The 22,675-nt window shown below is 43.2% G+C and overlaps 1 protein-coding gene across 4 annotated transcripts in view; it reads right to left on the bottom strand.

The window, feature by feature from the left end:
- Window positions 1-22,675, bottom strand: part of MBTPS1 (membrane bound transcription factor peptidase, site 1) — a 56,298-nt gene that overhangs the window by 13,989 nt on the left and 19,634 nt on the right. For all 4 annotated transcript variants that reach the window (XM_059667216.1, XM_059667215.1, XM_059667217.1 and 1 more), the window contains exons 5-16: window positions 22,288-22,398; window positions 21,700-21,809; window positions 20,287-20,403; window positions 19,748-19,815; window positions 15,957-16,059; window positions 14,139-14,290; window positions 11,381-11,542; window positions 8,129-8,273; window positions 4,065-4,253; window positions 3,379-3,551; window positions 1,040-1,155; window positions 355-511 (exon numbers count right to left, since the gene is read on the bottom strand). In XM_059667216.1, coding sequence (XP_059523199.1) covers window positions 355-511; window positions 1,040-1,155; window positions 3,379-3,551; window positions 4,065-4,253; window positions 8,129-8,273; window positions 11,381-11,542; window positions 14,139-14,290; window positions 15,957-16,059; window positions 19,748-19,815; window positions 20,287-20,403; window positions 21,700-21,809; window positions 22,288-22,398 — 1,603 coding nt within the window. The remainder of the gene's footprint in view (window positions 1-354; window positions 512-1,039; window positions 1,156-3,378; window positions 3,552-4,064; window positions 4,254-8,128; window positions 8,274-11,380; window positions 11,543-14,138; window positions 14,291-15,956; window positions 16,060-19,747; window positions 19,816-20,286; window positions 20,404-21,699; window positions 21,810-22,287; window positions 22,399-22,675) is intronic.

The raw sequence follows: 22,675 nt of genomic DNA, 5'->3' as shown, positions 1-22,675 counted from the left end.
TAAAATAATAGGTGCTTTGGTGCATTTAAATTCGTACAGATTCAGTACCAGAGCAATAGAAGAATGGAAAAGAACTAAACAGAAATTTAAAGCTCAAGTATCTATGATCAACAAGGAACAACGAAGCCTTTAAATTAGTACCTGGAATCAATGAGCATTTTACTGACTTTACAAGCAGCTTTCAGGAACATTGCTACTATGTGAAGCGAAAGCTTTCTCTAACCAACTGTCTGAACCTGCCTCTGACATCTGAAAAGACCACGAATGGGCCAAAAGGCACTTTAAGTATTTGCTAAGTAGAACTTAATTCCCCAAAAGTAAAATTTCTTATCCAAACACAACTCATATCAGTACCTCGTGTTTTCATCATAAAACTTGACTTTTCTCATAACAGAGGTGTTGTACCAGTCACTGAAGACAATGATCGAAAGGCCATTGTCCACGTCCCGCCGCAGTTTGGCAACCTCCTCGGGGAAGTACTCCTCTTCACTGTCCACCATGAGCAAAGTTCCTGAGGGACAAAATGCCAAGCTCTGAGAAATTTCACCTCTGGGAGACAGGATGTCACTGTTTCAGAAACACAGTTTACTGGCATCCATGCCGCAAGTGACCGGCTTCTAACATTTTGGTTTGCAGCCCCGAACCACTTTAGGAGAGGGCGAAAAAGAAAGGATCGCGGCCCTGCGGTACACAGACACCAGCTGGCAGTGGCCTCTGTTTCATCTGTGACGTCCAACACAAAGGTATTTCCCTTACTGCAGAGGAAGCCAAATACAGTGCTAGAGCTTCTTTTAATTAAAAAATAAATAAAATAATAAAAGTACATTCTGACAGCATCGCATTTTAGCTGAACGTGACCACCATCACCACTAAGTAGGAATGTGCACCGCTCTGCTTGGTGCCTCCACTGGGACCAGGAGACCCCACACATGCTCCCTTTGCTGGCCTCTCATTTAAACCATAATTTGCCTTTCAAACGTTTCACAAACACCCCACAGAGAGGAAAGAACACCTGGCTAAGCACCCCGTTGTTGCTCACCATATTGGTTAGCGTCAAAGCACGTGAAGGGGGAGCCGAGGACTTCAACAAAGTAGCCCATGCTTCTCAAGTGTTGGTACATGTCCCTGAAATTGGTGTGGATGTGGTCGCCATTCCTGAAAAACAGCAAGCCCCAGCACTAAAATGATCATTCTCTCCTTGTCATAAAGATAGCCACAGGTTAATTCCTGAACCCCGTCGCCTCTGCAGGAGCACAGCTCCATCCCCAGCAGAAGTAATAGGAAATCGTGCTCAAGGCACAGGCCTAAAGGGATAAAACAACAAGAAGAAATGCACTGCCCAGCCGGCGTAGCGCAGAGGTTGAGCATCAACCCAGGAACGAAGAGGCCACTGGTTCGATTCCCAGTCAGGGCACGTGCCCAGGTTGGGGGCTTGATCCCCTCTGGGGGATGTGTAGGAGGCAGCTGATCGATGACGTTTCTCTCTCACCATTGATGTTCCCAACTCTCTCTCCCTCTCCCTTCCTCTCTGAAATCAATAAAAATATATTTAAAAAGAAATGCACTGAGGTATCACTTTAGCTGTGGCATACATGTGAATGCTCAGCAACCACCAGCTTTTGACAAATTCGGCATGGGAACGCAGACATGCTGGGCCACGCCACACAGGGCAAATGAACTAAGACGGTGACAAACAGTTAATCTTACATCACCACTACTACTGCTTACCTTTCCATCCTTCATCCTCCTCAATGTGCTCATTTTCCTACTGTGTACTCCGTCAGCTGCCTACCCAAATGCCCCAAGAAACACCCAGGGTCATTCTACCTCCCACCTTCCCACCTCACAGCCTGAGTCTGCCTCCTCAGCAGGGCGGAACCCATGCATTCCTCTCCAGGCCCATGGCCATTGCCCTGGTCTATCAACTTCTCCTCATTTCTTTCTACTTGCCTCTGGTCTGAGCCCCTCCAATCTACCTTCCAGAGACATCTTTATAAAGAGCAGCCCTGACCTTATGTGGGAACTATGCCAGATCCCCGGATTGTCAGGCCAATGGGCGCACAGAGGCCTTGTTATCAATACACCAGAATGGCCAAAGGCTGCTCTGGGCGTGTGCCTAAATGGGATGTTGAAGGGCTCTGAGCCTGAGAATCCTAATCAGGCCAAGATACCTTGAGCAGGTGCAAGGACACATGGTACACTGCGCCCTTCAGTAGCCATATGATTAATGTAACTATTTGCATGAAGCCTTCTTTGTCTAAATAGTGTAAAAGTCGGTTACTGACCACCTAGTTGGCTGGAGTATGTGAAGAAGTCTGCTACAGAGAGCAGCTGGGCAGGGGAGACGGAAGCTGCTGAGCCAGAGAGCTTAGGTACCGCTACGATGCAAGGCAGTGGAGTCTAGGGCATCATGCGGAGGCTCAGATGCTAGCTGTGGGTACAGAGAGTGATGCTACTTTATAGAAAAGATATGTATCAATCAGCCGGTGTCCGGCTGCCTTTTGCATAGACTTTGCTATGAGGACTGTCTTGTCTGATGGCTATGTGGCCATTGGCTCCTGCAATAAAGACTCTTTCTTATACACTCACAACTTCTCATGGCTTCTCTGTCTGCCCCGCACTGAGACTTGACCTGTCTCTCTGACACTTGGCAAGCAGAGGTAAAGAAGGAACTTGAATGAAGTTCCCAACAGTTAGCACAGTGGGCAGGGTTCAAGGAAGAATCAGCCTGGCATAGTTGGGAAGAATTTAGAAGAATACATGGAACTCAAAGTCACTCGGAGCTCGTGCAGGGCTCTGATACCTTGTAAGTGTCTTCCTCAAATCTTTCAATCATTGTTGCTCACCATTTTCAGGGTCAGCCCAGCTATCCCGGAGGGGCTGTGAGGGAGCAGGGCCTGGAGGAAGTCTGGCACCTGAAGAAGTATGAATAGGCAGCTATGGGAGTTTTAAGCAAACCGTGATAGAATTTATGTTTTTAGGTGACCAGGGCTGCTGAGTGGGATTTAAGGGAGCAAGAATGGTAGCAGTCACTCCTCAGGAGGTGATGGATGCTGTCCAGGCGAGACGATGGCCTGAACAAGAGTGGGAGCAGAGGTGGTGGCCAGACAGGGCAGGAGTCAGGGCATGTCTGGAAAGAGGACTAACAGGATTTGCTGAATGATTCAACAGAAGGGGAAGAGAGCAATTAAGGATGAGTTCAAGGTTTTTTACTGCACAGCTGTGCAGGTCTGAAGGGAGATTCACAGGATGCCCTAAAGTCTGAGGGTCAAGGAAGTCAGGCTCAGAGTGACGTCTGCTTCCCGCAGGGACAGCACCCTCTAGTCCTGCTGGGGAAGGGCTGGGGGGTGATGAGGGTCGCGTCTGGTGGCTGCTTACCAGTCCAAAGGGTCATTCTTCATTCTCAGATTATCTCTGGGGAAGTAGCCGGGCGGATAGCGGAGGTTGTGGTACTGGTCCCAGAGAACTCTCTTGCTTCGAGGAGGAGCAGGAATTATCTTCACCTTAATTGGGAGCTTCACTGTTGAAGTCTGTTCTGCACCATTTTTTGACTGAAAAAAATAAATTTAAAGTGCCCCTTTTGCTCAGAAGAAACTTTCAGGTTTGGGGGTTTATTTAACAAGTAGATTCTATTTATCATTTTAACCCTAACAATTTGAATACAAGAATTTCCAATAACAAATGTAGAAAGGAACCTTCATGTATCACAATTAATTCAAGACCTTGAGTTTGAGACTTAAAATTTAAATCACCTTGTTTCTGAAGCTACACAGGATTAACCCTACATTCCCTTTCAGAGAACACACATTTTCTATAATCATTCTGAGCTTGAAATTTGGCATGAAATAGTCCTATCCGCTGTTGCCCAGCAACAGAACTGAAGGCACCATCACTCATTATTGAGCGCTGTGGTACAGGCCCTGGAATCACTGATCATGGCCTTCAAGCCTAATCACACCAACTGTGCTTCCAATCTGAGCCCATCGGCACTGAGCCTGCGCCCCCTTCCTGGCAGGCGAAGGTGAAAGGTTAAGAAACACAAGCCCCTCTCTGCACGCACTTACTTCCACCTCTGCTGGGGAAGCTACGGTGATCATGACGTGCCCCTGCGCAATGCCTTCCCAGGACGCCGCTTTCTTGGTGACAGAAATGGAAATGGCCAGGTAGCCTGACCAAGGCCATAACACCGAAGAGTAAGAGAAAGCCACTTCGATGTTGTCTCCATTCTGCGGTAAATAGGGCTGCCAGTCAGGCTGCAGGAGAAAAACAAGCCAAGGCTAAGGTGAAGTGCTCAATTCCTAAGTTATCTACAGCAGTTTTTGAGAAATGCTTCATATTTTAAATAAGGCAAATGACATTTGTGTACAGACACTAAGCAACCTGTACCGAAGTCGCCCATGGGCTGCCTAGAACATCGTCCACGAGACATGCATAGAATCCATTATTTCTGACAGCCTCCAATTTTAAAGAGAATTTTCCCCCAACCTTAAAAAAAATAAGGGACACATATTTCTATTAGATAAAAGTTGACGTACAGATGTAGTGAATTTAAATAAATTAAAACTCTCAGGTTGGAGGTTAGACCCTGATTAGTTGTATGCTTAAAGAATCACATCAGCCCTAGCTGGTTTAGTTCAGTGGATAGAGCGTCAGCCTCCGGACTGAAGGGTCCCGGGTTCAATTCCGGTCAAGGGCACATGCCCGGGTAGCAGACTTGATCCCCAGTAGGGGATGGGCAGGAGGCAGCCAATCAATGATTCTCTCTCATCGTTGATGTTTCTTTCTCTCCCTCTCCCTTCCTCTCTGAAATCAATAAAAAAAACAACGTATTTTTAAAGAAGAATCACATTAAAGGAACCAAATAATAAAATGACATAGATGCAAACTGTCCCCAAATTCTGAAGCCAATGATTGGGGAGGTGGAAGTTTATGGGACGCCCAGAGGAAGAGCTGGCTTGCTGTCAGAATGTCTGCCCCTTTAGTCTCTTCCAGGTATGAGGAAAGTGAAAAGGGAAGCATGATAGAGACCATCTGGAAGAAACATAAATGAGCTCTAACATTCTAATATTTCAAACTAACCTAAATTACTCATTTCCCTCACAAGCCAGATAGTAACAATACTCCCCAAATGAGTCAGCATATTAAAAAAAAGATCTGAAAAAGGAGAAAAATATTTATAGGGTACAGCATGCACATAGTGAGGAAGGAAAGGAATTTTTAATAAATGCTTTTGAGATGACTGGTTAGCAATTGAGAAAATATTTAATTTTCATCTACCTCTTATATCACATATCAAATTAACACAGATTTAAAAGCTACACATTTGCCCTAACCGGTTTGGCTCAGTGGATAGAGCATCAGCCTGCGGACTCAAGGGTCCCAGGTTCGATTCCGGACAAGGGCATGTACCTTGGTTGCGGGCACATCCCCAGTGGGGAGTGTGCAGGAGGCAGCTGATCGATGTTTTTCTCTCTCAGATGTTTCTAACTATCCCTCTCCCTTCCTCTCTGTAAAAAATCAATAAAATATATTAAAATAATAATAATAAAAAAATAAAAGCTACACATTTAACAAGCATTAAAGTCAGTAGAAAACAAAATTAAAAATTTTTTTTTTTTTTTTTTTTTTTTTTAGCCGAAACCGGTTTGGCTCAGTGGATAGAGCGTCGGCCTGCGGACTGAGAGGTCCCGGGTTCGATTCCGGTCAAGGGCATGTACCTGGGTTGCGGGCACATCCCCAGTGGGAGATGTGCAGGAGGCAGCTGATCGATGTTTCTCTCTCATCGATGTTTCTAACTCTCTGTCCCTCTCCCTTCCTCTCTGTAAAAAATCAATAAAATATATTTAAAAAAAAAAAAATTTTTTTTTTAAATATATTTTTTATTGATTTTTTACGGAGAGGAAGGGAGAGAGATAGAGAGTTAGAAACTCGATGAGAGAGAAACATCTCCTACTGGGGATATGCCCGCAACCCAGGTACATGCCCTCGACCGGAATCGAACCTGGGACCTTTCAGTCTGCAGGCCGACACACTATCCACTGAGCCAAACCGGTTTCGGCCAAAATTAAAATTTTTAATTATATCTGTGGAGACATGTTTCTAATGTTTGAAACAAAATTAACAAAACATCAAAATTCAACTGCATGGAAATGTGAAACATTTACAAAACTTCCATCCCAAAATAAAAACCACCACTCACATTAAAAAGAAAATTTAAACAATAATTTGTGTAACTTTTTGCATAAAATACAACAGTGGTTAATTTCTCTATGATATGAAGGTCTTCTTGCTCAAATGGATAGGGAAAACCTAAATTCCAGTACAAAAATGGGCCAAAGCAATAAAAAAGCTAATTCGCACAAGAAAAAATAGAATTAGCATTTTCCAGGTTTATTACCTGGAGATATTCACCTCACAAATTTAAAGTTAAAAGATGAACCACCTAGAAACAAACCAAATGTCCATTAAACAAAATGAGATCCATCCATACAATGGACTATTATTCAGCCATAAAAAGGAGTGATGCATTGATACATGCTGCCACACCAATGAACCTTAAAGGCATCAAGCCAGGTGAAAGGCCAGTCACAAAAGACCACATACTGTCGGATGCCATTTAAATAAACTAGAATAGGTAAACCCAAAGAAACAGAAAGGGTATTAGTGGTTGCCAGGGGCCAGAGGGAAGGAGAATGGGGAGTTACTGCAAATAGATGTTTCTTTTTGGGGTGATGAAAATGTTTTAGAATTATATAGTAGTGATAACTGCATTACTACTTGTGAATACACTAAAAACTGAATTGCGCAATTTAAAAGGGTAGATTTTATACTATGCAAATTTTATCTCATTTAAAAAGAATCTCATGGAATTTTTAAAAAGTACCATCCGCTCTGACTGGTTTGGCTCAGTGGATAGAGCGTCGGCCTGCGAACTGAAAGGTCCCAGGTTCAATTCCGGTCAAGGGCATGTACCTTGGTTGCGGGCACATCCCCAGTAGGGGGTGTGCAGGAGGCAGCTGATTGATATTTCTCTCTCATCGATGTTTCTGACTCTCTATCCCTCTCCCTTCCTCTCTGTAAGAAATCAATAAACTATACTTAAAAAAAAAAAAAAAAAAGTACCACCCAGTGTGGACATGGTGGAGATAGCACCCTCTACAGTCTGAGATGATGTAACTCCTCTTGGAAAGAATTTGGTAGTATGTACCAAGAGCCATCATAACGTCCATGCCCTCTGGATTCCAACCCAGGGAGTTTACATTAAGGAAATAATTCAGAAGAAAGGGAAATCACATATACAAAGACATTCAATGAAATGCTTATATTGGAAAACCACCTATTTTTTTGTTCATGCAAGGGGAAATAGTAAGCAAATTATGACTTCACAGTTCTATGTAATATTAAACAGCCACTATAAAGTACATGGGTACCTATATACATTTTTTATTGTTTTCAACATAATGAAAACTGAAAAAAAAGGACTAAATTTTTGCCAAGTGCACAATGATAACAAAAAATATGTATTTCAGATAAGAGCTGGAAAAGAGTATTAAAAAAAAAAAAATAGTGGCTATGACCACTATGCTGTGCACCTGAAACTAATACAAAATAATACTGAACGTAAATGGTAACTGAAAAACAAATAAACCAGCTGGTATGCAAAATTTTTAAAAATGCCTATGTTACTGTGCTGGGGCTGAAAGTTATTTATCTGTTCTCTTTCCCTATCCTTTACTGTTGTGATAATGTTTACGCAGTAAGTATAAAAAAATGATAAAAACAAAATTCAAAAAAGACCATACTTTCTAGACCTTAAGGCCCATTCGTGCTCATTCTCACAAGTGAGCCTTTAATTATAGGTGGGAAATAAAAAAGATAAAGGATCATATGTAATTAGTCGATTCAGAAGCTAAACTTAAGATGCGAAAGTAAAAAAATAGCGAATGGGTTTTACTAATTTATCCCTGACTTATGTATAGAAGACTCAGGGGAAATAAATTACTGCTTCCAATGCCCTGGCCCTCGACAGGAGGAGAGAACCTTTCCTGTTTGATTTTCAGGAGAAAACGCTAAGGCACAAAGGTCTGGGCCAGGTCCAAGTTCACTACAAGCCAGAGAGCAATTTCACCTTGTCTACAATTCTTCCTGTGACACCCATGCCATTGAGGATCGTGACATTGACGATGGTCGGCATTCCTCCATAGTAGATGGGCTGGGAGCAGTAGGGCCACATGTAGGGACACTCAGTCAGATCAATGTAGCTGGGGCTCAAGCTGAAACAAAGAATATGGTATTAGAGTAGGGCATGTTAGAAAACAACACTGAAGCGACACACTGTAGGAAGAGGCGACAAGGCCCTTAGAAAGGCCTCAGCAGGCATCTGGGAACTTGGCTTTGAAATGCTCCCTGCACTGAGCAGGCCTCTGGGCCAGCTTGCCCAGACTGTCTGCACAAACAACGGATGGAGCAGAACACTTTCTTCCTTCTGCAAGTCTGGAACTTCAGTGGCAGTGGCTGTGGCTGGCAGCCCCGGTGAATGCGTTGGACTCAGAGTCTCACATCACTGGGGCAAAGATGAACTTTTAAATAAATGCAGCTGTGACAAATGGGTGGTCACTTGGCAAAAGATAAAATTAGATTCATACCTCACATCACACACACAAGAATAAACACCAATGGATCACACCACACCACACACAATAGATCAGGGAGTCTCAAGTAAATAAAAGCAAGCAAACAAGTATTAAAAGAAAACCTGGGTGAATTCTCTTTCATCCCAGTGCAGAAAAAGGCTTCCTGTGACTCAAAATCCAAGGACAACAACAACAGACTAATAAAGTTGGCTATTTAAAAAAATAAAACTGCCTGGCAAAACACTTCACACAAAATCAAAAGACAATTGACAAACTGTAAAACATCTGCAAATATATATCACCAACAAATGGTTACTAACCTTAATGTATAAAAACCCCATAACAACTGAGGGATAAAACCTCCCAAGAAGAAAGGGGAAAGTGAACACATACTTAACAAGAAAAATATAAATATGGCTGTTCACTATAGACAAAAGAGTTCAAATTCACTCATAATTAGAGAAGACATGGAAATTACAACAATATTGAGAGACCATTTCTCACTGATCAGGTTGGCAGAAAGTAACCAGCGTGACACAACATGTGCTGCTGAGGCGCTGGGGAAACAGGCGCTCATGCCTCGCTCTGGAATTCACACAGTCACAACCCTCTGGAGGGGAATGAGTGACACCTCACAAAGCTCCTTGACCCAGCAATCCCACTTGCAGGCACTTTCTCTGAAAACACAACCTTCAACAAAGCTAAAATACTAGACACAAGGTTATTCAAAGCAATAATTTGTAACTGCAAAATACTGGGAACAATTTAAATGCCCAAATATAAATAAGTGGGTGAATAAACAATGGTATATCCACACTATGCAGCTGTAAAAAGACAATCTCTATAAATTAATACAGAGCGATTTCCAGGCGCTGTTAAGTGACAAAAACAAAGTGCAAAAGAATATTTGTAGTAATGCTCTCCTTCCTGTAAGAAAGGGTGAGCAAAAGTAGGTTTATAGTTGCGAGTGTGCAAAACAGTCTATTCCTGCATTATTTATTAACTAGAGGCCCAGTGCATGAAATTCGTGCATGGGGGTGGGGCGGGGGTCGTCCCCTCAGCCCAACCTGCACCCTCTCTAATCCAGGACCCCTCAGGGGACATCCCTCTCACAATCCTGGACCGCTGGCTCCTAATTGCTCACCTGCTTGTCGGCTTGGTTGCCCCTAACTGCCCCCACTTTTGGCCTGATCGCCCCTCACTGCCTCTGCATGCCGGCCTGATCACCCTTAACCCCTCTGCCTGCCTGCTTAATTGCCCCTAACCCCTCTGTCTGCCGGATCACCCCTAACCCCTCTACCTGCCTGCCTGAATGCCCCTAACACCTTTGCCTGCCTGCCTGGTCACCCCTAACCCCTCTGCCTGCCTGCCTGAATGCCCCCAACATCTTTGCCTGCCTGCCTGGTCACCCCTAACCCCTCTGCCTGCCTGCCTGCCCGCCCGCCCCTAACCTCTCTGCCTGCCTGCCTGATTGCCCCTAACCCCTCTGCCTACCTGCCTAATGCCCCTAAACACCTCTGCCTGCCTGCCTGATTGCCCCTAACTGCTCTCCCCTGCCGGCCTGATCACCCCAAACTGCTCTCTCCTGCCAGCCTGATCGCTCCTAACTGCTCTCCCCTCCTGGCCTGATCGCTCCTAACCACCTCTGCCTCGGACCCCGCCACTGTGGCTTTGTCCGGAAGATGTCTGGTCTATCTGGTCTAATTAGCATAATACCCTTTTATTAGCATAGATGTTAACATTAGGGAGAGTTGGGTGAAGGATTTATGGATCCTCGTATACTATTTTTGGAACTTTGTTGTAAATCTAAAATCATCTTAAAATAAAAAGTAACATTTCTTTACCAATAACACATAACCTCAAGCTAATCATGAAAAAGTATCAGATAAACTCACATTAAGAGACTGTCTATAAAATAAGTAACTGCACTCCCAAAGGAGTCAGAGTCATGAATGACCAAACTGTTAAGAGGCCAGAGGAAACCAAGGAGATATGACCACTAAATGTAATGTGGGGTACAAAGAACACAAGAGAAAACCAGTGAACTGTGAACAAAGCCTGCAGGTTAATGACAGGACAGGATCAGTGCTCATTTGTTAGTTTTACTAGTTAAATTATGGTCATCTAAGACGCTGGCATTAGAGGAAGCTCAGCAAATAGTATATGAGAACTCTGTATATTATTTTTGCAAATTTCTATAAACCTATGATTATTTCAAAAGAAAGTTTTAATAGAAAACCATTATTTCAAACCATTCATATTAAAAATAACAGAACAGCCCTGGCTGGTGTTACAGTGGTTAGAGTGTTGGCCCACGCACCAAGAAGGGTTGCAGGTTTGCTCCCCAACCCTTGTCAGGGTGCATGCAGGAGGCAACCAATCAATGTGTCTCTCTCACATCAATGTTTCTTCAATGTCTCTCTCTCCCTGTTCCTCTCTCCCTGCCACATTCTCTGAAAAAAATCCTCATACAACAAATACATATATATGTATATGTATACATATACACACAATAAATACATACATACATACATACATACATACATACATAAAACAGAACATCAGGAAGTGGACAGCAGTTCAAGTTCTGCCAGCTGACACCGAGTAGAAGGGGCCGAGTGAAGCTCTCCATGGGCTCTAAGTGCTGTATGTGGTTCCAGTTTGGAGGCTAATATTTAGTGTAGAGGGAAAAACACCCTCAGGACCCAGTGAGGAGAAAGGCCTATTAGAAAATTAAACATACTGACCTTGCCTGTGGTTTGTAACTGTTGAGGATTTGATAGGCTCTGAGGAGATCCAGCTTGCCATGGCCTTGCTCAAACATATTGACCCCAGGAAGTCTCCGGGCTGATGCAATCAGGGCCTGCTTCATACTGGCTGGATTCACCAGTTCACGTTTCTGGACTGTGCTGAGGGGGAAAATCATGTATTTTCTCATAAAAGAGTGAAAATCTGATTACTTCTAATTTGCGAATGTGCAAATGTGACCTCCAATCTTGTTCTGTCTATAATGAAAGTTTCTTTGGTAGGGCCCATGCTAAGCTGAGGAAACTGTGTGATCATTTCTGCAGCAGACTTGGGAGTGACCAGTTATTAGCCTTCCACATGGCCTGTGAGAGAAGTGACTCATGGGGCTAGTACCTGTTTATACTAAATGGATCAGAAAAACATATTTTTCCTACTAAGTCAACCTTACAAATTATAGAAGGCAAGACTAGGTAAGAGGTAGTGGCTCCTCAGGGGAAGCCAGGAGGAAGAGGAAAGCTGGGAAAATGAAAGGAAAACATACAGGTCCTAGAAAGGGAAGTTAGTGCCGGATGGGCAAGAAGCACAGCATCTGAGGGAAGCCCACTGCCTCCACAGCGAAACCCTGCCTTTTTGTTTTGGAAGCCACTATGTGATGCATCACTCTGGAGGATAAAACCTGATAGGAACATGCAGACCGGAGACCACCTTGAGAGTTTCACCATCAGGATGCATCCGGACATACTGAAACTCAGCTCTATAGGCTAGAAACTTAGTGACACCTAAGAAGCATCAACCTCTTAAGAATGCTGGCACTGAGACATTCATGGTTGTACACCTATGTATTATATCACAAGTGAATTTTAACTCCTAAGTGTAGGTAAGCAAAAAAGAAAAACTTACTCTAGTTCCTAAATCTTTTTATATGGTGGTTGGTTTGGGAGTGTAAGCAGGTTTTTCTAACAGGTTTAGAGAGGAAATCTGACATAATGAGAAGAGGACATAAAGCAGGACCGATTCTCAACAACAATAAAAGAACTGCTAAAAGCTAAGCTATAGGTCAACAACCTTCCCCTCTTCCTGCTGATAGAGCAAGACCAAAGGTTAGGCTCTCGTTCTTCACGGAGCACCGGAGGCCGGAGCACCAGGAGGCCGGAAGCTGAGGAAGCGCTTCCTTGTTGCTCAGTATCTGTTCTGAGCTATTAGTCAGGCCATAAAAAATATTCCTGAACTGTCACAGTGGCATTTTCATCTGCTGCAGGGAGATGAGGGAAGTGAAAGCTTTCCTTGACGCTGAAAATATCTGCACTCAGAGATGCCACTGGAAATGGAAAACACATCCTCCTCATCTCCCCACTCATTTGACAGGAGGGGGATTTGACAGACTGAACAGTGGAGCTCAGAACCACGTTCCTGTTAACCATCATGGCAAGTGGGAGCCATACACTAGTACTTTTTGTTTCATAATCAACAAGAGTGGAAACAAGAGCCCTAGCTAGCGAGTCCAGAAGCCCAAGGGAGCCAGGTAACTCCACAGTTAGCATGCCCTTCCCTCTTCTTTCACTGTATGTAACACGAGGGTGAGAAAAACAACTAGAAGAGAAAAGAGAATATTTCCAACAGGCATGTGGTTACTTTCCAAGACTACTCTCACCAATGTCAACAATCTCAAGAATTTGGCTCTGAACTCTAAGGGAAGGATGGGAAAAGGAAGAAAGAGATAAAGACCTACTTTTATGAAGGTTATTAATAAAACACATCTCTAGCATTAGAAGCTAAAATCAACATAAATTTACTTGCTTTTAAAGAGAATTTTAAATATAAAAACATTTACTATCATTTGCCTGTTTTAATTTAATTTTAAAATTAACAGAGTATAACTTTGAAAACTGTAGAGTGTTGTGTTATTGCAACACAAAAGCTCAACTAGAGCCTCACCTAGATAAAGTTGTTTCTTTGGAGGGGGCGGGGGTGAAGGTGGGGAGGTAAAATACAAAATAAGTACTAGCTCCTAAGACATCTTATAATTTTGAGAGTAAGTGTATCCGACTAAGTCAGAGCACGTGAGCATCAATTCTAGTCAATTATCTTTGAGAACTTCCAGTGTCATTAACTACAAAATGAAGGGTCGATCATTAAGCTCCATTCCAACCACAGATGGGATTCAACAAGACAAAGAGAATAAGTCAATTACACAGAGAATCTTGTCTCTCCCAAAGGAGTGGTGACTGCCAGTCCCACTGCCTGGTTTGACAGCTCCTTAGCTAACAGAGAACATTAAGAAGTGAATCCCCCAGGAAATGGAGGATATGGCATGAAAATGGCACCTTACTTTTTGATCCTTGCCTGATATACACATTTGTTTGGATATAACAAGTACAGATGTAGCACAAAAATGGTATAAAAGCAAACAAAATGGGGACACTGTACTTTCCTCTCAATTTTGCCATGAACCTAGAACTGCTCTTAAAAAAAAGTCTTCAAAAAACAAAAACAAAACCAGACCTCAAACATAAAAAAAGTAACAGGTATTATGTCCTTATGTATTGCTTTACGGTTTAGCATTTACATAGTGTTCCTACATATATGTCCACTAACTCACAAGAATCCTCCCTCAAAGAATAAATCCTAACCTCTTTTGTGGAGATGAAGAAACAGATGGAGAAAGGTCACATGATATGCTCTAAAATTCTAAGTTGGTGGCAAGCAAGACTCAGCTGGTCTGCTGGCACCACCTTCTCTTTGCTAGGCAACACTCACCTTACTAGCAAGGTGACGGCGCCGGCAACCACCGGAGAAGCCACGCTGGTCCCGGAAAGGGCTCGACAGCCCCCTTTCATACCGGAGCCCCTCACTCCAGCACCATAGGTGACAATATCAGGTTTCACACGGCCATAGCCTCCTGGTAGCTCCTAGAAATAAAAGGAGGTTGATTTCTACCACAGCACACACACTGGCACACAGAACAGAAACAGGGTTACTTAAATGGAGTGTAACCTCAGTAAGATACTGGTTTTAGTCTGAAATTCACTGCAATACAGAAAACAAGCTTAAATGATAATATAGAAAATACAATTATTTTTGGAGTATTTTATAATAACCAGGGTAATAGGAATGTCATAGAGCAATTACAAAGTGAATTTTTAAAATTTTGTTAGCATGCAAAACTGGAAACTGAAAACTGATTTATCGCTAAATAACTTAAAAATTAGAAATATCTTAGAAAAATCAGACAATTAATACTAAAAATGAAGAAAAGAAAAATTTTCTTTGTAAGAAAAATGTACATATTATAACTGAAGATTTTAATCTTCCACCAGAGGGGAAAGAAACAACCATTCAGAATGATAAATGTAACTGTACGAGTAACAGATAAGTTTTTAATGGAATACCATGAAATTTCATGGAAATTGAGGCAAAATGAGAATTACAATAGGATCTTATATTCTGTAGAAAGAAGCAATCCAACTGAAGTGAAAATACCTTTCAGGGCGGTCAAACATAAATGGACTTGCATCCAGCTATGGGACCCTGTGTAAGGACACCTTCAACTACAGCCCTGTAAGTAAGTGTCTCAGGAACATTTCTAAGGGCATGGCAATGCATTATAATTCCATGAAAGCACTTCCGAGGGAGCCAGAGAGACATCAATTGGTGGAGGTGTTGTTTCCAAGTATTTAGCCATACAAAGAAAGTGCTGAGGGAGTAGAGGTGAATGAATATGAAACATATCCCTGGGACTGACTTTCTCAGGGTGGGGTCTACCCGACTGGCGACAACTGATCAAGAAGGCATCCAAGTGCACATGGCATGGACCCACTGTGGGGCCAACTGAAAATGGTGCCAGGAGAGGCGATGTTATAGAGGGAGAAGGCTATCCCGTAGAGTGGTGCCAGTGCGGACAAGGCCACCATGTTCTCAGGCGGCTGCGAGTCTTTTCTGGGACTTCCCAAGACCTTAAAGCACCCAGAGTGATGTGACCCTGAAGACCCTGCAGGGCAGGCAAGAGTGCCTATTGCTGCCTGAAGGAGCATCTAACATTGACTCCACCGCTGTTCTGATGGGTAAAGGAGGTCAAATTAGATGCATGATTAAACCCAGAGTAAATGAATTAATTAACTTGTTGGAGTTATTTCCATTTTGTCCAGCTAAATACAATTACTTCTGCGTTAGCAGAGTTGATATTAAATTCTTCTCACTGGCTTCTCTTGCTTCTTAAGGCCAAAAAAATCATCTCACCTGGCACCAAGGAAGACTGCTCGCCTTCCTACTACTTAGGACAAGTGGGCATGAGTCCAGTTGACCTACAAAGTGAGTCACTCGGAAATAAGTAAAACTGAAGGGGAACCAGGAAACACCACTCAGAACCTGTCCCTGCCTGCTCACCATAGTCAAGTGGCAGGCCAGATCAACAGGGCCAGATATCTTGCCCTCACAGCCGGCAAGTACCCACAGACCTGGCTATGCCATCCATGCACGTGAGGGTTGGGCTGACAAGCTTTTCTATCTGTGCACTTACAAATGCACCCAAAGGCTCTGAGACAAACGGTTCCTTTAGGCACATGAAAAAAAGCCTACCCAGGTAGTCATTCCCCTTGAAGAGAAGCGGGCGATGTTATCCTCAAAGTCAATGCCACCTACTCCAATCACATCCATTTGATCAGCAGGGTTATTCAGAGTGCTAAATGGAGGCACAAAAACACAAGGAAAGAAAAATAATTTTAAGTGAATAATTCAAATAAAGGCAAACCCTCCCAGAAAAATCTAAGACGGTATTAGGCTCTTCTGTGTCAAGACACGCTGCTGGGATGGACTGCAGCTACTTACAGCTGTCCTGTAGAAGGCCAGGCTCACTGCCACCCTCACACTGACCACCCTTTCTTCCTTTTCCTCCCTGTCAACATATCATACTTCGGTCCAACACTTTCTTCTTCCTTCACTACCTCTGGCTTGAAGGAATCCCCTTCTCTAACTTCACAAGATTTAACACTATGATAATTCATCACCTACTTATACATTCTCACATCCCTTTCAAATTGTTCCAAGAGCATTCATCCTGCCTCCCCAGTTAGATCCCACACTCCTCTGGGAAGGAGCTGTAATCACACATTTGCATCTGCCACCATCAGGAAGTTAGTTTTCAACTGATCGTTTGCAGGGTGTTCCCCTTTCCTCACTGGGAATTGTGGAAATAACCATTACCCCATAATCTTGAGCTCCTCAAAGGAAAGAGGCACAGAAAAACCCATGTAATTCTCTTCCATACCTCAAGTGTACTAGATCTGCAAAGAAATTATAGTGAAATTGATAATGACAAAAATGTTTAAACTATAAAATCAAGATATAAATCAGGATGCAGCTAAACTATTTGAAAATATAAAACAACCATTTATGAAAATGCATTTCCGAGCTTTATCTATTTGGTAGTTCTGCTACCAAAAAAACAAACTCTGACAATTCAATAACCAAAACTGATTCCAGTGGCTTCACTGAAACTAGTAGCAAGATTTTAGAGCGTGTGCTTTTGACCAGTTATTTAAACCACACTGAATCAACCCTGGCACTGCCTTTTAGCCCACTGGCCAATGACATGCTATCAAGTGGTTGTTCAGAGGCACCAACAGTGATATTTTACTGTCTGATGCTAAAAATTTATAAATTTCTATGAAATCAAGGAGCAGAGCTTAGAAGTCACTGACAAAACTTCCCACTGTAGTTGATGCAAAAAAAGCCACCCTCTGACCCTCCCTCTACCTGTCAATCCCTATAATACTTAGTGTGCTTTAAAGAAGGGGAAGCTGCAGCTGCAGACCCCTGCACCGTGAAGTTTAAGTGTCAAGGGTGCAGGACCCCGAGAGAGCTCACAGCAAGGGGACCTGGAGATGCGAGCATCATTTGCAGTGACTGGCAGCTCAATGCCTGCGATAAGTGACCCAGCAATTTGCGTACAATACCGTCATCGAACTACCCGATGCCCAAGCAGTAAGCCAGAGCCGCACAAGCGGTGCCATCCTGCTTACACGCCATTCCCATCACTGCAAAGCAGCTGGCAGGCCCGATCTGTGCAGCTCTACGGGCAGACACAAAGAACGACACAGGGCCCTCCTCTCCAGGGTTCTTCTCTAATACCTTGGAAACGATCAACTCTTTGATTACAAGCTACTGAGTGTGTGACTGCCCAGAGAAGTCACAGGATTTCAGAAGAGCGATTCGTGTATGGCGAAGCAGTCAGACTGGCATGTGGAGGAGCTGGGAGCCCACAGGTGTGAACAGAAGGAAGGCAAGCTAGGAAGGGCGGCAGCAGGAACAGGTGATAGAGACTGGAAAAAACATGGTCTCTAGGGAGACCCAGGAGGAGACTGGAGCTGAGGAAGGTGTACACACAGTAATGGAAAATAAAGCTGAGCCCACAACTTCAGGTGACAATGGCGAACTATGGCAGAGAGCCACAACAGGCCCACCACCTGTTCTTGTAAGTAAAGTTTTACTGGAACACAACCACAACCTTTCATTTACACATTCCAAGGCTGCCTTCACACTACAAGGGCCACACCACATGCCCACAAAGCCTAAGTATTGATTATCTGATCCTTTACAGAAAAAGTTTGGCGACTGCAGCCTAGAATACTGAGGACCTTGAAAATCAAGAAGAAAAATTCTGATTTGGTTAGGCAACAATCCACTGAAAAATCTGGAAAAAGAAAACTGCCAGGACATGAATTTTAACAGTAGAAACACACAAAAAAGAAAGAAAAAGAAGAGCCACTACTTACAGAGGCCCAGCATTTGTGGTACTTTCCCCATCTAATTTTATCCTCCATACCACCTACATGGGTGGGTGTCATGCCCTCCTGTGACAGGTGAGGAGTCTGAGGCTCAAAGACTGAAGGTCCCAAAGCCTACGAGGGGCAGGTGGGACTAGTCTGGCTCACACCTGCACTCTTCCCACAACCCACGTCACCCATGCAGCAAGAGCTGGGGTGGGAAGAGACGAAAGGCAGGAAGACTGGCTACGACCCCACTTCATAACCGGATGGATGACTCTGAACTGGTAAGGGCTGGCCTTGGGGGGAGACATCAGAAATGGGAGAAGGAGCAAAGTTGAGAAACATTTGAAAGGAAAAAAGAAAACTTGATGAGATTACTTAGAAATCAGTGTTTTCCATGGTAGAACTATAGTTATGCCACCTATGACTTAAATATTGCTGATGACACAGAAAAATCCAATACCCTGGACCCTTCACAAGAAGATCACTGACTAAAGAACTATTGGGTCAGAAACATGACTGTCAATATGCATGGGTTTGGGCCTATAAAAACATTAATTTCACATATTCAGCCTAACCCTATGCCCTGAACCCCTTGCATAAGCTCAGCCAGTCCTCAAGGCCACCTGCTCTCCCAGCAGCTCTCCCAGGGATGTGGCTGCGAGGCAGTGAGTGAGTGTTTCTGAGGTCCAGGCACACATCCTCACTGTGTGTACCATAGACACACACGCATTCGGGAGGGAACACATTCATTCGTCTCTACTTCTACCGGGTTATGACACACTAAGGGCAGGCTCTGTATTTTCTTTGCCCTTTGTGGTGACCTCACACTCTTTGTCACTGCACGGAACCACACACATCTTAGTACCCAATAAAAGAGGGTGACAAATCCTACTGCAAAAGAATTTCAGCACAAGAAATTATTTATATACATTACTGAGAGAATAAATATTGGAGCAGCAGATAAAAATAAGACTGGGATCTCTAAACCAAAGTTTTCTGCTTGTGATTCAGTGACTAATGTTCTGTGTCTCATGCTGCTTCGGTTCACCACGCCAGCACAGCACAAAGGGACGTTTCTGTGATACTGTTCTCTCTGCTTTCCCCATCTGATCCCTCTTGTCAACCTCAAGAGCACCACCATCTGTGTTTATTATGCTGTTTTCTCCCATGTTAGTTTTGTTTATTCCTTATCTTTCCTAGAGAGGCAGGCCTCTCATCTATCTACCTCCTCACCCCTGTGCCTCATCAGAGTGGGTCTCCATAAATACTGCAAAATCCTTTCATTTTCTAACAGATTGACTTTCCTGATTTTGAAGAAAAAAATAAAATAAAAACATTAGGCCTCCAAGTTTCTACTTATAACAAAATAAAAGAGAAATTAAACAGAAACAAGACTGGCCTTGAGTTGATAACTACTGAAGTGGTAGGAACCTGAGGGTCATTATGCAGCCTGCTTTTTTGGTATGCTGAAATTTTCCATATGCAGTTTTAGATAGTTATAAACAGGTATAAATACAAAAACAGACAGACAACAGTTTTTCAGTTATTTTGGGGGGAGGGGGGACCACCTCTAAATTCATCCCTATTGGAGATACTTACCCATAAAGAGGCCCATCATTGCCGATAGCAGAAACCATGATTACGTTGTTAGCTGTTAATTCCCACACCTACAAAATTAGCAAGCACTTATTTATGAAAGAACACCACTTTTAAACAATCAATGGATAACTATCAAAAAATAACCACAACTTTGAAAATTAGTCCTAAGAAATGTACCACTGAAAATGTACCACTACATGGTACTAGTGACTAGACCCTTATCGGCATGAATGTGTTTGATAACTGGTATGTTAGCAAGAATAAAGCCAGGACATAGGGCTATGCAGCACATGGAGCAGACACTGGCTTTCCAGGCATGTTCAGAAAACATGAGTTATGTGTTTACAAGTACATGAGAAGGAGTCAACAAGACACCATGTCCTACTATTTAATGCAAGTCACTAACCCTCACGTCATCACCCATCTGTCCTTACTAGGCAGTCACCTTGTGGGTGGCAAACCAGCAGCACAGGAGGGATGAAGCATTCAGAGTTGGGCTTGTGAAGGGAGCCATCACCAAGTGCAGTGATATGACCAACCTTGTCGACAAAGGGATGGTCCATGAAGTCAGGGCCGCCGATGCTGAGGTTGAGCACGTCGATCTTCTTTAAGATGGCGTAGTTGAAGGCATCCAGGAACCAGGATGTGTAGGACACCTGGATAATGTTAAGACAGTCTTTCAGGTGTTTCAGTGAAAGTGTCAAAGTGTACAACAGAGTTTTTAATTTTAAGGGTAAAGTATAAACTCTTAGCAGTATGAAGTATTAACTTAAATTGCAGAAATAAACCCCAAGAATAAATAATGTTCCACAATGCAGACTTCTACATCCAGAAACTCTAAGACTTCATCAAGAGAGCATGTTCTGAGGGCACCTACCTCTCTAGGTTTAAGGTACAGCTTCTTACCTTCAAGTATACCTCCCGAGGCAAAATCCCAAACTTCTAACTGCCCCTCTTACAAAACGATTGATCCTAAGACACTTGTATTAAGTCAAGTTTATTAAACTGAATAATTTAATGTATTTGTCTAATAATCTTTATTGCTAAATAGGTTGAAGGATAAATGGCATCAATAGAAGTTATTTCATAGAACTATTTATCTGATGTTCAATTCCTCCTAGTTCTCTGACAGGAGTTAAATTACTTTGTGTATCACCATTTAGGTGTTTCTATAAAATACAAAATTAAACTTACAATAAAATGAGTGTAATAATTAAGTATCATGTTTTCTAAAGGCTTTTAAAAATAAGACTACATATTTGTATTTGCTTGTACGTGCAAAAGAAATTCTAGGAGGAGGGGTATAAGAAATTAAGAAATCCTCACATGAGAGATGGGGAAGTAAGGGGCACCTGCTGGATAGGGACAGGGTTGGGAGAATTACCCTGCATTGCCTTTTACACAAATATATAAAACTATGTATCACCTAACAGAAATTAAATGTTAAAAATAAATACTAGAACTCTCTCCCTTTCCTAGAAATCGTTTCCAAATGAAGAGTAAGGGAAAAGACTCGTAAATCCACACTGCTCAACATGATGCCAAATGCTGGGCTACACAGGTGACCCTCAGGGTCACAACCAGTAGAAGTGAAAACATACAAATGTGATTATTCTCTCATGTAGAAAGTACTAGAAATGTGCCCAAGATGCGGTGGCACAGGAGCCGTAGGCAGGCCCAAAGGAGAGGAAGAAATGGGCAGTCAAGGAATCCCTATGCACAGGTACCCCGAAGCAGGGTCTTCAGGGTTCCAGTGAGGCCATGAAGGGGTGGTGCAGAAGGGCAAAGCCATACCAAAGGGACAGTAGAAAGACAGCATGGTTCGTGTGGAACATCTGCAGCAGCTCAGCTCGCTGATGTGTGTACATTTAAACCAGCATGGATTTTCTAGAGTTTTAATTTTTTACCTTTTAATATCAATTCTTTACATTTCAGGGGTCCTCAACACCTACCTGGTTGTTGGTAAAGACCCTGAAAATATGAAGTTCGGCATCTGGAGCAAATCCCTGGCATTCCCTCATGCTGGCTATCACACCTGCCACAAAAGTGCCGTGGCCCAGCCCTGTTGCCCATAAAAAAAGAAAAGTCAGATAAAAAAGAAAAAGGGGAAAAAAGTCATAAAATTGCTGGTAACGTGTGCCAACATGCAACATTTCAAACCAATTCAAACATTTTCCAAGTCCTTGTGTAGAACCTCTGTCTCTCGGTACTGTCTTCCACTCAGAGGCCGCAGCATACGTGTCTCACTTCTGAATCTAGACAGTCCCACTCTCTCCCCAACAGAAAGCTTCTCCGCCACCAGGCACCCCTCTCTCTCCTCAAATACCAACTTCCAACATCCTAAGACATTTAGATAAGTTCCCACTAAAAGACAGTGACAACTTGAGTTTGTCTGAGTAACTACTGCACACAAACTGTTTAATCATTGACACTCAGACAAAATACTTAACTGCTAAAATGGGGGGTGGGAGTCCTGCATGAAGCCCACATGTGACCAGAAAAAGCCTCACGCATGCTCTCACCACTGTGTGGCCACCTACCATCGTCCAGCGTTCGCTCGTTGGTCCAGTTGGTTCTCTCCTTCACATTTTTGAAGTGGGGATGCTTCTCACTTAGGCCAGTGTCAAAAACAGCAACCCTTACGTTAGCACCTTATCCCCAAAAGAAAGCAAGCACAATCAGGTTTGAGAAATCACCGTTTTGAATTTCCGTCTATAACACACATCCCTCCTTGTGACCCATGAAGAGCATGGCATGAAGGGCCAAAGTTGGCCTACAGTGTACAAGGTAGGGTAGATGCACCAGGGGTCCTGGCTGGGGAACACCACCATCTGCTGCTAAACAAGATTTGAGGATAAACAAAAAAATCTCGCTGGACACGCAACTGTCACCAGTGCTCAGGAATGAACCACCTCTCCCACTCCTCCT

This window comes from Myotis daubentonii, chromosome 15 (genome assembly GCF_963259705.1).
Source record: "Myotis daubentonii chromosome 15, mMyoDau2.1, whole genome shotgun sequence".
NCBI classification, from domain to species: Eukaryota; Metazoa; Chordata; class Mammalia; order Chiroptera; family Vespertilionidae; genus Myotis; species Myotis daubentonii.
Note: the sequence above shows the minus strand (reverse complement) of the source record. Positions and strands in the feature narration are given on the sequence as shown.